Source organism: Cynocephalus volans, chromosome 3 (assembly GCF_027409185.1).
Source record: "Cynocephalus volans isolate mCynVol1 chromosome 3, mCynVol1.pri, whole genome shotgun sequence".
Lineage (NCBI taxonomy): Eukaryota > Metazoa > Chordata > Mammalia > Dermoptera > Cynocephalidae > Cynocephalus > Cynocephalus volans.
Window position 1 is genome coordinate 95,303,290 of NC_084462.1, and position 12,347 is coordinate 95,315,636.

A 12,347-nucleotide genomic window follows, 5' to 3' on the forward strand; every position below is an offset into this window, starting at 1 on the left:
TGGGTGCAGTTGATGCATGAGCCATATGGAGATGGTGGTCCCTGCTCCTAGATCTTGCTGAATGGCTTGTTCCACCTAAGCCCATCAGGGCCCTTCTTGGCTGACTCACAGCAGACTGTGTTCCCTTCTCATCCTCACTTCTCCTTAGCTCAGAGGAGTATCTTGGCCCTATTTGATTTCCCTGATGCCCTGAACTAAGGCAAAAACTAAACTGGATGCTCTGGAGCTGGTCATCCAGATCTTCCCCTAGCAGAGGGAAATCTGTATGCTTATACCTTGTCCCAAACCAGCAGGTGTTTGCTCAGAGATCAGGTGCTTCTGATAAGAACCAAAGGCCATCTGTATCCATGAGAATGGTCAGTGGGACCTGCATCCCCCCTGTGAAACCTCTAGCCTGCAGTCTATGACCTTCTCAGGGTTCTGGGACAAAGATCTCTGGAGGGTTAAACCCATGAGTCAGGAGAGAACCTGGAGCTGAGATGAAGCCTTGCTCTGGAAGAGACTTGCCTGAAGTCACCTTTGACTCCATGCTCTCTCCTCTCTGAACCTGGGCTGATTCCTCATCCTTCCCTTCCACCCTTGTCTTCCCTGGACAGTGAGCCAGACAGACTGCTTTGTGAGCCTCTGGCTACCCACTGCCTCTCAGAAGAAGCTAAGGACTAGAACTATCTCCAACTGCCCAAATCCAGAGTGGAATGAAAACTTCACCTTCCAGATCCAGACCCAGGTGAAGGTGAGACACAGCGGAACACACCTTTCTGCCCTGCCTGCATTTCTATTCCCCTCTCACCTGCCTGTTCTTCTCTTTACTCATGTGTCCTTCTTATGCCTGTTTATTATTCTGTCTACCTACTTCTTGTCCTACCAACCTGTCTTCCCACTCACCCACAACTTCCTTATTCCTGTCTCTTATTTGTCCCTGTCTGAGTCTATTTACCTTCTACCTTCTTTCTGGTATCTTTTATCCTTCTATCTAATTACTGCTGGAACATGGAGTCTGTTGCCCAAAAACAGATTGTATTTCCAGTACCTTCAAAAGCATGCTCTAAGGGCAATACATAGAGGGGAAGAGACATTCTATACACTAGGTCCAAGGCCAGATTAATTCCAGCCAGAGAGTCTTCTCTCTCTTAAATCCTTTCAGATTGCTTTATTATTTCTATTTCCTTGGGCGTGTGTTCTTTCATCTGTTGAGTTGTTGTTTCATGGTGTCGGTTGTCTTCAAATACATGGTGAGTCTAAGTTGAGTTCACATCTCCCGTGGAAGAATTCTCCCTTGAGCATGCTGAGTTGTGACAGCCTCAGCAGAGAGCCCTTAAGACAAATTTGTCTTCATCATGGAGGCATCAATCCCAGTCTTGAGGCACTTGAGGCTTGACAGCTCCAACTTACTACCTCCATGCTTTAGGGATGCTTCTCCATTCTGATTCACAAAGAGACCTTTTTGTTTTCAAGAAGGGCTTTCCAGGCTGGCCGATTAGCCCAGTTGGCTAGAGTGTGGTGTTATAACACCAAGATCAAGGGTCTGGATCACCATACAAGCCAGCCACCAAAAAAAAAAAAAAAAAAAAGAAAGAAGGGCTTTTTATCTATTATTTTAAAAATACCTTTTCTATCATATATGGGTTTGGTGAGGGAGCAGGATTTTGGTGTATGCTCAGTCTGCCATCTTGAAATTAGAATTTGGGCTTCCTTTTTTCTTAAAGATTGTGGGGCTGCTGGGTTGTTCCTGGAACATGCTTGGGTTTCTAATAATTACAGGATCAGCAGATCTCATCCAGTTGGGAAACCCCAGAAACACCTTATGTCCACTAGATATGGACCTCAGACACAAATCCAGTCCAAATCCTCATCTCCCAGGATTCTTGAAACAAGAGGCCTCAGAGACTAGTCTAGGTCATCTGAGACAGTTGACCTTAGAGTTCAGCCAGATGACAGGGTAGCTGCTTGACTCTTGACATGCTGCTTTAGAACCATCCATGAGACCTCATTAGGGGCTGATGAGTCAAAGGATAGAGTTCACACACTTCACCCCAACCCCACCAAATATCAGAACATCATCACTCCCCTGGCGTGTTAAGATGTTAGCTTCTCTGATCTGGGTTTTCTAGCACCAACAGGGCTGTGTTCAGTCTCAAGGGCCCAATGCTGGGCACATTCTATATCTTAGCAGGGGTCTTGCTTGCTCTGCCCCTTCCATCCTTCCCTCAGGTGAAGTGATATCCCTCCACACATAACAGGCCTCTGCCAAGCTTGTAAAAGGGCAAACTTGTCCAGGAGGAGAGTCAGAGCAGAGGGGCGGGAAGTCATCAGGGAGTTGGAAAGGAGAGAATAGACACTTTCCTCCCTTAATTCCTTTCCCTGCAAATGTCTCTCATGCCTCAGCAAGGACCTCTGAGCTGTCCCCATCTCTCAGATCTACCTCCTTGCTAGATCTGAGACCAGGCCCTCATCCAGGGAATGGTCAGTGCAGCCATGGTAACCAGACTCACTCCCTCTCTTCTCCCCTAGAACGTGCTAGAGCTGAGCGTCTGTGATGAAGACACAGTGACACCAGATGACCATCTCTTGACAGTTCTCTATGACCTTACCAAGCTCTGCTTCCGAAAGAAAACCCATGTGAAGTTCCCACTCAACCCAGAGGTGTGTGTGGCAACCCTGGCCCTCCGCCTCCTGCATCCTGAGGAGCAGCTGTTCATTCCCACAACGCCATTCCACCGCTCCCCTCTGTGTCCACGGCCAGTTGGAAGGGATGGTGCTGCTGGTTCAAATCCCAGCACTAGTGCCTTCTAGCCACATGACCTCGTGGAAATGACTTTGCTCTGAGTTTCCGTTCCTTGTCTACACAATGGTGGTAATACTACCTACCACAAGGGGTTGTCATGAGGCTTGAATGAGAGCATAGTTAAGGCATCTATCAGTGTTCACAGTACAAAATGGAGATGTAGTAAGCATTGGTTCCCTTTCCCCTTTTCTTCCCTCATCCTGTTTCTGGGATGGCCCCAGGGAACAGAGGACAGATGGGGGCAAACGGGGGCAAGTCTGCAAATCAGAGAAAGTCAGGGCTGGAGAGGACAGGATGGGATGGTATAGATGCCATCAATCATTCAGCAAATACTTGCGTGCCTGCTGTGGGCCAGGCGCTGTTCTAGGCACTGTGGACACATCAGGGAGCAAGCATCCCTGCCCTCACCTAGTTTACACTCCAGGGGGATAACTGAGGTCCAGAGAGGTCATGGCTTGCCTCAAGTTACACAACAAGAGAAGTGAAGGAAAGGGTGAGAGGGAAGAAGCCTGTCCCCCTCAGAGTTGGGCTTCTGGAGGCGCTGTCTCAGTGCTGCCCTGCCCCAGGCACCAAGCCCTTGGGAAGGCAGGAGAGCTGCGGGAAGCTGGGGTCAGAAATGAAAAGGAAATGTCTGGGGCAGAGAAGTTCACATGCGGGGCCTGGGGGTCAACTCCATACCCTGCCCTCCCCTGGGGTGTCAGTGATGTTCCTGATGTCTAGACTTGGGGACAGAGAGAGACAGAGAGGAAACAAGAGCTGGGAGCAGCTGCCCCACTCCATGGCAGCAGAGTAGCCATGTGGGAAGGACAGGGACAGGTCCACAGGGGCTCCTGGGGCAGCCCAGGGTCCTGGTCAGCAGAGATGTGCAGACCCAGCCCACAGACTCCTTCTCTTCCTCTCCTGCCAGGGCATGGAAGAGCTGGAGGTGGAGTTTCTGCTGGAGGAGAGGTGAGTAGGCCCCAGCACCCCTAGGCTCTGCCACGGTCCTGACCTTCGAGTGGCTTCTGGGAATAAGCATTTCAGAGCCAGGTCTTCCAGCCTCAGCCCTGGCCCTAACCCCGGACTCCTCACTGTGGATCAGAATCACTTGGGATCTTCCAAATAGTGTAGGTGCCTGGGCCCCACCTCTGCTCATCCAGTTCTGCTGACGTCAGTGTTGCTTTAAAGATCTGGTACTCTGGCCAAATAGCCTGCCTCAGTCCCCCTGCATTTCTGAGGGTGGTCTCTAGGAAAAACACCTGCCACCATGGTGATGGGGTCCTTATTGAGGCCCAGCTGAGAAAGAGGTCAGGACCAAGGGGTCTCCCCCTTGACCCAGAGCTGTTAGAACAAACACTCCCAAACCTTGGCCTAAAGCAGAGGCTGTCCCCTTCTGCAGCCAACTCTGGAACCATATAACCAATGTGTAGAGTTGTTTCCAATCATTTTCCAACAGGAAAATGAGCTAGGGTCTTGGAGGTATGACTATGCTGGGACTCACAGAGCTGGGGGAGGGAAGAAGAGGACAGAGAGCAGGAAGGAAGGGAAGAGACACACTGCCCTGGGGGGACAAGCCCTGCTCCACGATGGGCAGTGTGCCTGGTGACTGGCAGCCTACTCCTCCACTCTTCTTGACCCTGGCAGGGCACAGGGGGAGGATGCAAGGCATGAGATAGGACAAGAGGGACTGTCACATTCCACTGCCTAGGGGATCTTAGGGACAGAGAGAGGTGGAGAGGCAACTTCCCATGTGGGAAGGACAGGGGCAGGTCCGCAGGGGCTCCTGGGGATCTATTTCAGGGAATTTATTTCCCATCAACAGCTGGTTGGCAAATTAAAATCAACTTTATTTCACCTTGAAGAAAATCTGGGTTCTCTCCTCCAATTCCTGGTTTGGCAGGACTTTTGGGGGTGTAGGGCAGGATTCCTTGGCTGAATTAGAAAGTGGCTTGCAAAATGAAATATGTAAAAATTGGTAATTCTGTGACTTGATCTGAAGAAATAATTAACTTGGGCTTAATTTTGATGAGGGAGGCTGTGGACTCCCCCAAGCTTATTGAAACCTTGAAGGCTTATATTCTCAACTTTGCAACACCGAGACATTTAACGTTCACCAGACCCCTCTCTGGCTGGGTCAGAACTATCTGTTATATGCTTAAATTAAACAAAACACAGAGTAGAGAATGGGTCTTTACTACTGCCAGGAAAGTTTGCGCCTGCTCTCACCAGTGGGCTGCAGCCATTGCTTGCAGCCTGCTCATCCCCCTAACTCCCTGCAGTCGCATCTGTTTGGGCATAAAGAACAGTCATCCTTTTTTAAAAATGGAACTCCACTACTCCTAACCTATAAATCTATTTTATTCTGGGAATTCTATTTAAAATGTATGCCAGTTTCCTCCTTAACAACCTACAAATCTGTTTCTTAAGCCAATACTTTCCATGAGAACAAAGAAGGCTCTGCTGTTTTACTATCAGCTCTACTTATACTCTTGGTCACCTTTATGAGAAATCAATCCACAAAGATTAGACTGACCAGGAGTACCCCTTTTGTCTTTCAGTCCCTGTCCACCTGAGACTCTCATCACCAATGGCGTGCTGGTGGTAACTGTCCTTCTGGGTTCCTGTAGCTCCAGAGGCCACATCTGGCTGCTGCTCTCAGGGGAATGACCAAGGGAGAGAACACTGGGCCCAGTTTGGGTCCTTGTCCCATCCTGAGCCCAGTAGGAGTCAGACTACATGAGGCCAGCCAAATGGGGTACAGGCAGGGTGGGGGTGGAATAACTGGGACATCGCCCTGGCCCAGCAACCAATATTGCACAAGTATGACGCCTCCTCTTGGGAATCTCCCCAATAAAAGCACCCACTTAAGGTAGCCTCCTTCCAGACTCAATCCTGGTCCTGTCCCCCACAGCCCCAATACCTCTACAGACACAATTTCAGTACTAAATTTTTTTCATAATTCAGCTGTTTGTACAGCTATTTTAATTAAATGCATCCAATGCCCCAGGGTTCAAGGAAACCTCTCCCTCAAAAATCAGAGTCTTTGGGAATTTGTAGCAAAAGCATTTGACCTGCCTCTGCTTCTTGAGAAAGCTGTTTGGTTGGAAGTTCTCACTGTCAAAGCCCAGAGCTTAACATTCTCTCAGGTTGGATCTCTGACCTGCACCTGGGAACATGGCCCCTAGTAAACCGTGGGCGTGCATCCTAGAGTTTACAGGACAGCTTCATTTTCAAATATCCTGTGTCTAAGTGAGAAGCCATGCCTAGATTGGATTCAGAACACGTAGTCAGTGCACCCAGTGTTCCCAGCGTCAGCCCAGAGTCAGGCCCACACTGAATGCATCCTCTCATCCTTCATCTCCTCTCTTCGGCCTGGACAAGCAAGGAGGTGGCTTGTGCTCAGTCTCGGTGACCCTCCCTTGCTTTGTTATAGTCTCGACAAGTCTCCTGTCTGGAGGTTCATGCAGAATTGAGGAGGCGGAGGAAGAGTGAGAAAAGTGAGTTTTGTCCTCTGCCTGCTGGGGAAGGAGGGAGTGCTGCTTCCAAACCCTGTCACCCTCAGACTCGACCCAGACTTCCCTGGCCTCAGGGGAACCAAAATTTGGCAGGAACCCCTCAGAATCATCTCACCCTAGGGGGTCAAGAACCCCTTTCCTCCCTAGCCTGCTCTATAAAGGGAATGGTCTTCCTGGCACCCACATGACCCTTGGAGTTCCCCAGGCCTGATGAGTGTCCTACACCGACAATGCTCAGGGCCCCTCTAACTCTGCCCCTTCCTCTAGCCAGACCACCATCCACAGAGTCCTAGCAGTTTACAGCTGGCAGGGACCTAGGAGACCCACAAATACCAGATTCCCCACTCCCCTCTCACTCCCCCGATCCTGCCCACACAGGGCTTCCAGCCTTGCCCTAAGAGAGGACACAGGGGAGGGAGGGAGGGAAGGAGGAAGAGGCCTTCACCCCCAACTGACAGTATGATGACAGCCTTCTTCCTCTGCCATGGGCCAGTGACTTGGGGGAATCTTCTGGAAAAGCAGAACCAAGGAGGACGAGTCCTGAGGTCTTGCGCAGCGACTCAAAGGGTTTTCTGGGGACCTCATTGTCAGCATCACCCACAAGCCTTGTTAAAATGCAGATTCCCACCCCACCCTACAGAATGTGAATCTCTGGGGCATTTTAACCAGTGCCCCAGCTGATTCTAAACCCCTCCTGGGTGCATCCAGATGGGCTTTTTGCTGTGCCTAGTCGGGGGTGAGGAGGGAGAGGCTTCCTGGGGGTCTCACCCTCTTGTCCTCTCTCCCAGTGAAGGACCTCTTGGTGACAGTGAGCGAGTCCTTTGAGAACACCCAGCGTGTCTCACCCTGCCCGGAGCCCTGGTGCCCAAACCCTGCCTGCTTCCACTACCCCAAGTACTTCCAGCCCCGGCTACACATGCAAACCCCCAAGAGTCGCTGGAGCTATGCGGTACAAGGCGGCTGCAGTGGGGGGACTTGGGCAGGCGGGGACTGCCAGAGAGCCCCTCACCCCACTCACAGAACTTGCCCATCCTTCCAGCTCTGCTGCTGCAGCGCACACAAGAATGACCCTGTCTGCCAGCCTCTCGACTGCCTTTCCAATGACCAGGAGTTGACCCTGCATGTGGTGAGGCCTGGGTCTGGGAAGTGGCCCGTGAGCAGCTTAGACTGGAGCTCCTGTGGCAGGGAGATGGGGAGAGCCTGGGGACACGTGGGGGAAGGTGACTCGTGGGGTTTCAGGCGGAATGGAGGAATTTTATGGGGTAGGAGACTGATGAGCCACAGTGTGGATCCACAGAGAGTGTGTGCAGGCCAAGCTGAAGCTGGTGGGGAAGATCATGCCCAGAAGCAGGACGTGGGGATGATGCGTGCACGCACGTGTGCTCGTGTGCGTATGTGTGTGCAAGCACGCGTGTGTGCTCAGTCAAGTTAAGGGTGGACAGTGTGGAGGGTCTCCACTTCTTTGGGCTTGATCACTCGGCTCTGCATTATCATGCCTGACAAGCTTTTCATCTTCGCTCCCCAGGGCAAGAATTATGAATTACACATGAAGTCTACACCCTGGTAAAGTACCCTCTTTCTGTCCTTCCCTCTAACCTGGTCACACCAGCGGGAGGGAAATGGTATTCATTGTGGTTTCAATCTGCATTTCCCTGATGGCTAATGACATTGAGCATCTTTTCATGGGCTCATTGGCCATTTGTACATCTTCCTTAGAGACATGTCTCTTCAAATCCTTTGCCCACTTTTTAATGGGTTATTTGTCTTTTTATTGTTAAGTTGTAAGAGTTCTTCGTATATTCTGAATACAATCCTTTGTCATATGATTTGTAAATATTTCCCCCTATTCTGTAGGTTGTCTTTTCACATTCTTGATAATATTCTTTGAAGTCAAAGATTTTTAATTTTGAGGAAGTCTATTTATTTTTTCTTTTGTCACTTGTGCTTTTGGTGTCAAAGCTAACAAAAGGTTGCCTAATCCAAGGTCATGAAGATTTACTCCCATGTTCTCTTCTAAGACTTTTATAGTTTTAGCTCTCACATTTAGATCTATGATCAATTTTTAGTTCATTTTTATATACAGTGTGAAATAGGGGTCCAACTTCATTCTCTTGCATGTAGATATCCGGTTGTCCCAGCACCATTCATTAAAAAGACTATTCTTTCCCCCCACTGAATTGTCTTGACATCCTTATTGAAAATCAAGTGACCATAATCCCTACTTACAGCTTGATTAGCTATTCGTCCTTGGACAAGTTACTTAACCTCCCTAAGTCTCAGTTTTCCTCATCTATAAATTGGAAGCAATAACAAGAATACTGTGCATCATTGGATTGCTTCGAGGGTCCCATGAGATAGCACATGTAAAGCACTCAGTAATCTGTCTGGCAAGTGGGACAATCAGCAAACATCAACTGTTACTGTTATTATTGTTGTTTTTATCATTTATTCCTGGTTGAGGACAAGAAAAGAGTGATTTCCTTGCAGCTGTGTCTGCAGTCCTGTGCCAGACATGGAGGAGACACGAAGGGAGAGTTCCCAGGCCCTGCCTTCCAGGAAATGTGACTTTGTTAATGAGCCAAGACTCAGGTCAGAAATTGTCAAGGTCCATTCATCTGGAGTCACTAAGGAGGTAGGCCTTAGAGGATGGAGAGATGTAGGTGGACAAAAGAGAGGATGCTTCTGGTGAAGGCAAGGGCCTGCACAAAAGCTCAGAAGCTGGTCTACTCCTGGGAGTTCTGTGAGACTGACTGGCCCCTTCCAGGAAGGAGCTTGAGGTGAGCTTGGACAGGTCAGGAAGGGTTTTGGATACCAGGCCAGGAGTCTAGACTTGTTCAGGGTAGGGAAGTGATGAAAAGAGGGCAAGGACTGGGCATGTCATAGCAGCTCCTGCCCCACCTGCCTTGTAGAATTGTGGGGATGACACAGTGAGATCAGGGATATGAAGGTTTTTTGTCAACTGCACAAACACATAGGAGGATTATTATTCTAGGAGCAGGAAGAACTTAATAAAGAATCTGAGCTCCATAGGGACAGGGAGCTTGTTTATCTAGCTCAAAAGAATTCATACTGTAGAGCCTTGTCCAGTGGGATTTGACAAAAGGATCTCAGGAAATCTATTGTCACTGATGTCTGGCCTCTGGCCTTGAGCTATAGAAGGCACCTGGAGAAAGCTGTTCTGGACTTTCCAGATCTTGCTGAGGAGGCAGAGGGTTCAATGAGTCCTCAATACAAGTACCAACAGTTATCTTTTGTTGAGTACTGATTTACGGGGTGCCAGCTCAGACTTTGGGGTCTTTACATTTGCTATCTCATTAAGTGCTGGAGACAGTGCTGGAGTTAAGCACAATTAGCCCCATTTTACAGATGAGAAAGCAGAGGCCCAAGGTCACTGAAGTGGTACATGGCAGTACTGGGGCTCAAGCCTAGGTCCGGTCCAGCTGACCATAAAGCCACATCTGCTCCATGGTGGTGAAGCCTGCAGGCCCACTCAGCCAGGGCCTTCTCTCTCCGCAGCTCCGAGCCACTGGACGTGCGGCTGGGCTTCAGCCTGTGCCCAGCAGAGCTGGAGTTCCTGCAGAAGCGGAAGGTGGTGGTGGCAGAGGCACTGAAGCAGGTCCTGCAGCTGGAGAAGGACCTGCAGGAGGATGAGGTGGGTCAGCAGAGATCCTCAGCCTGGGCTCAGGGCCTACTCTGAGACGAGCTGGTCCTTCCAACACAGTGTGCTACCCCAGGCCCTTCCCTGCCTCAGACAGCCTCGGCACCACCTCTTACTGCTAAGGTACCAGGTTCCTGGATGAGGGTCGTGCTGGATGTGATTTGGGGTTGTGTATTCACAAGGGGAGGGGAAGAGAGAGAAAGGAAGGGGTTCCAGCTGCTTGTCCCATGCACTGACAGATCCTGAGGTGACAAATTGATGTCTTACTTACCCAGGGACAAAATGACCTCCTCACCCCAGCCAGAAAAATATTTCCAGCTCCATTGCCTCTGACACCCCACACCTCCACTCAAAAGGCTTAGGTGGGCTGGCTGGTTAGCTCAGTTGGTTAGAGCACAACCTTATAACACCAAGGTCATGGGTTGGGGTCCTCATACCAGCCGGCAGCAAAAAAAAACACACAAAAGGCTTAGGTCCTTCATTCTTCAATTCTCTCTTCTCTCAAATACACACACGTAAACACATCCCCAGAAATAACAGCAGTAGGGAGCTGGAGAGAAGCACCTACCACTCCCGGGCCAGTGGCTTCTTCCCACGGGAGCAGACAATGGTGACTTCCTCAGAACCCTCTGTTACCTCCCTCGTGTGGACTGAGGCCCACCCTCCCCTGGGCACTAGGTGAGCCCTCCTGATGCCCACCTTCTGAGGCTGGCCAAAGATGCAGAGACCTCGTGCTTGAGGAGGGCTTGTGACTGGACTTTAGTTGACGGAAGGATCTTACAGTCCCCACTGAAATGGAAACAGTTAGAGTGGGTCTCGGCAAGAGCCCCTCCTCCCCCACATCTGTAGGGAGACATACCAAGAGCATCTCAATCTATGTCAACACGGAAATGACAACCCTGCTTCTTCTCATGTCAAAAATGTGCTTACCCCCAGTCTTACTGATATGGTATACATTGAGCATGTGCCAGTCCTGGGCCTGGTGCCCTAACATCAAATCCACCTGCAGAAGATGTTGATCAGCCCCCCTAAAGAACAGCACATTGGCTGGGTTCTTGAGCAAGCGGCCCCCACACCTGGACCCCAGTTTCATCATCTGTTAACTGAAGGCTGGACTAACAATGCCAAGCACTCTTGAAGCCAAGACTTTCTGTAATTTACCAAGCCCGTGTCAGGCTTCAGAGCCCTTTACTGACACCTAACTTTGGTGTCTAAGCTAAGGTCTAATTCTAGACCTACCAGGAGGCCCATGGCTCTGTGGAAAGGCAGTTTTCAGGTTGTTCAGCAGCCCCTTCTCTGCTCTCTGTAGCCAGCTCTCCCTCCTCCGCATCTTCCTAAGCTGCTGTCGGTCCTCCCAAGTCTTCTTCTACCCAGTCTTGCTTCTGGAGCCTTCCCCAACAGCTGCCTCCGTGTGCCCCCAGGTGCCGCTGATAGCCATCATGGCTACTGGGGGAGGAACGAGATCCATGACCGCCATGTACGGCCACCTGCTGGGGCTGCAGAAGCTGAACCTTCTGAACTGTGCCAGCTACATCACTGGCCTGTCAGGGGCCACCTGGTAAGAAGCTGGGAGCCACCGTCCGGTGGAGCGAGCCCAGAGCAAGCACAAATGGGCTGGCCTGGGGTCTGGTGAAGCTCCTCCCCTCGCACTCCAGGTTAAAGTGGCTCATGAAGCCTGGGAAGCTCTACCGCGAACAGCTGTGTGACTCTGGGCAGCAGCTTAACTCCTCGGAGCCTCAGTTTCTGCATCTGTAAAGTGGGGATAACAATAGCACTGACCTCATGGGGTTGTTGTGAGAGGCTCTCCCAGTACTAAGCACACCAGAGACACTGAGTATGTTGGCCATTACTGATATTACTGTTTCCCTGGGGCTGCAGCAGGGACCGAGGAACATGGCAGCCAACTATGAGTGAACCGCTGGTGCCTGGACCCCATCTCTCGCGGCTGTGCCAAACCTGCTAGGGTGGGTGGAGCTAGCTCGGCTGCTCTGGCTTCCCACCCTCCAGACCCACCAGCCCATCCCCTGCCCGCTGCCTCCGCCCTGCCAAGCTCCTTGGGCAGCCTGAGGGGAGCAGGCAGGGCCCTGCTTCTGGGCTCCCTACTCCTCACTGTCTGTTGGTGACAAGAGGAGTGGGCAACAGGCTCCCCAGGGACACTAGGGTGAGGTCAATTTACCCACAGGAGGCACAGTGCCTGGAGCGCACAGTACTTTATGGGGCCCACAAAAGTATATTAATGTCTTTTAAAATCAGAAGGAAAAGGGCTGGCCTGTGGCTCACTCGGGAGAATGTGGTGCTGATAACACCAAGGCCACGGGTTCGGATCCCATATAGGGATGGCCGGTTGGCTCACCGGGTGAGCATGGTGCTGACAACACCAAGTCAAGGGTTAAGATCCCCTTACCGGTCA

At 50.8% G+C, this 12,347-nt stretch overlaps 1 protein-coding gene across 1 annotated transcript in view; it reads left to right on the plus strand.

The window, feature by feature from the left end:
- The window catches only part of PLA2G4E (phospholipase A2 group IVE), a 57,419-nt gene that overhangs the window by 33,970 nt on the left and 11,102 nt on the right, over positions 1 to 12,347 (plus strand). The window contains exons 3-12 of the mRNA XM_063090066.1: positions 597 to 733; positions 2,512 to 2,643; positions 3,693 to 3,733; positions 5,323 to 5,365; positions 6,198 to 6,261; positions 7,068 to 7,228; positions 7,319 to 7,405; positions 7,805 to 7,842; positions 9,796 to 9,931; positions 11,359 to 11,495. Of these exons, the coding sequence (XP_062946136.1) occupies positions 597 to 733; positions 2,512 to 2,643; positions 3,693 to 3,733; positions 5,323 to 5,365; positions 6,198 to 6,261; positions 7,068 to 7,228; positions 7,319 to 7,405; positions 7,805 to 7,842; positions 9,796 to 9,931; positions 11,359 to 11,495 (976 nt within the window). The remainder of the gene's footprint in view (positions 1 to 596; positions 734 to 2,511; positions 2,644 to 3,692; positions 3,734 to 5,322; positions 5,366 to 6,197; positions 6,262 to 7,067; positions 7,229 to 7,318; positions 7,406 to 7,804; positions 7,843 to 9,795; positions 9,932 to 11,358; positions 11,496 to 12,347) is intronic.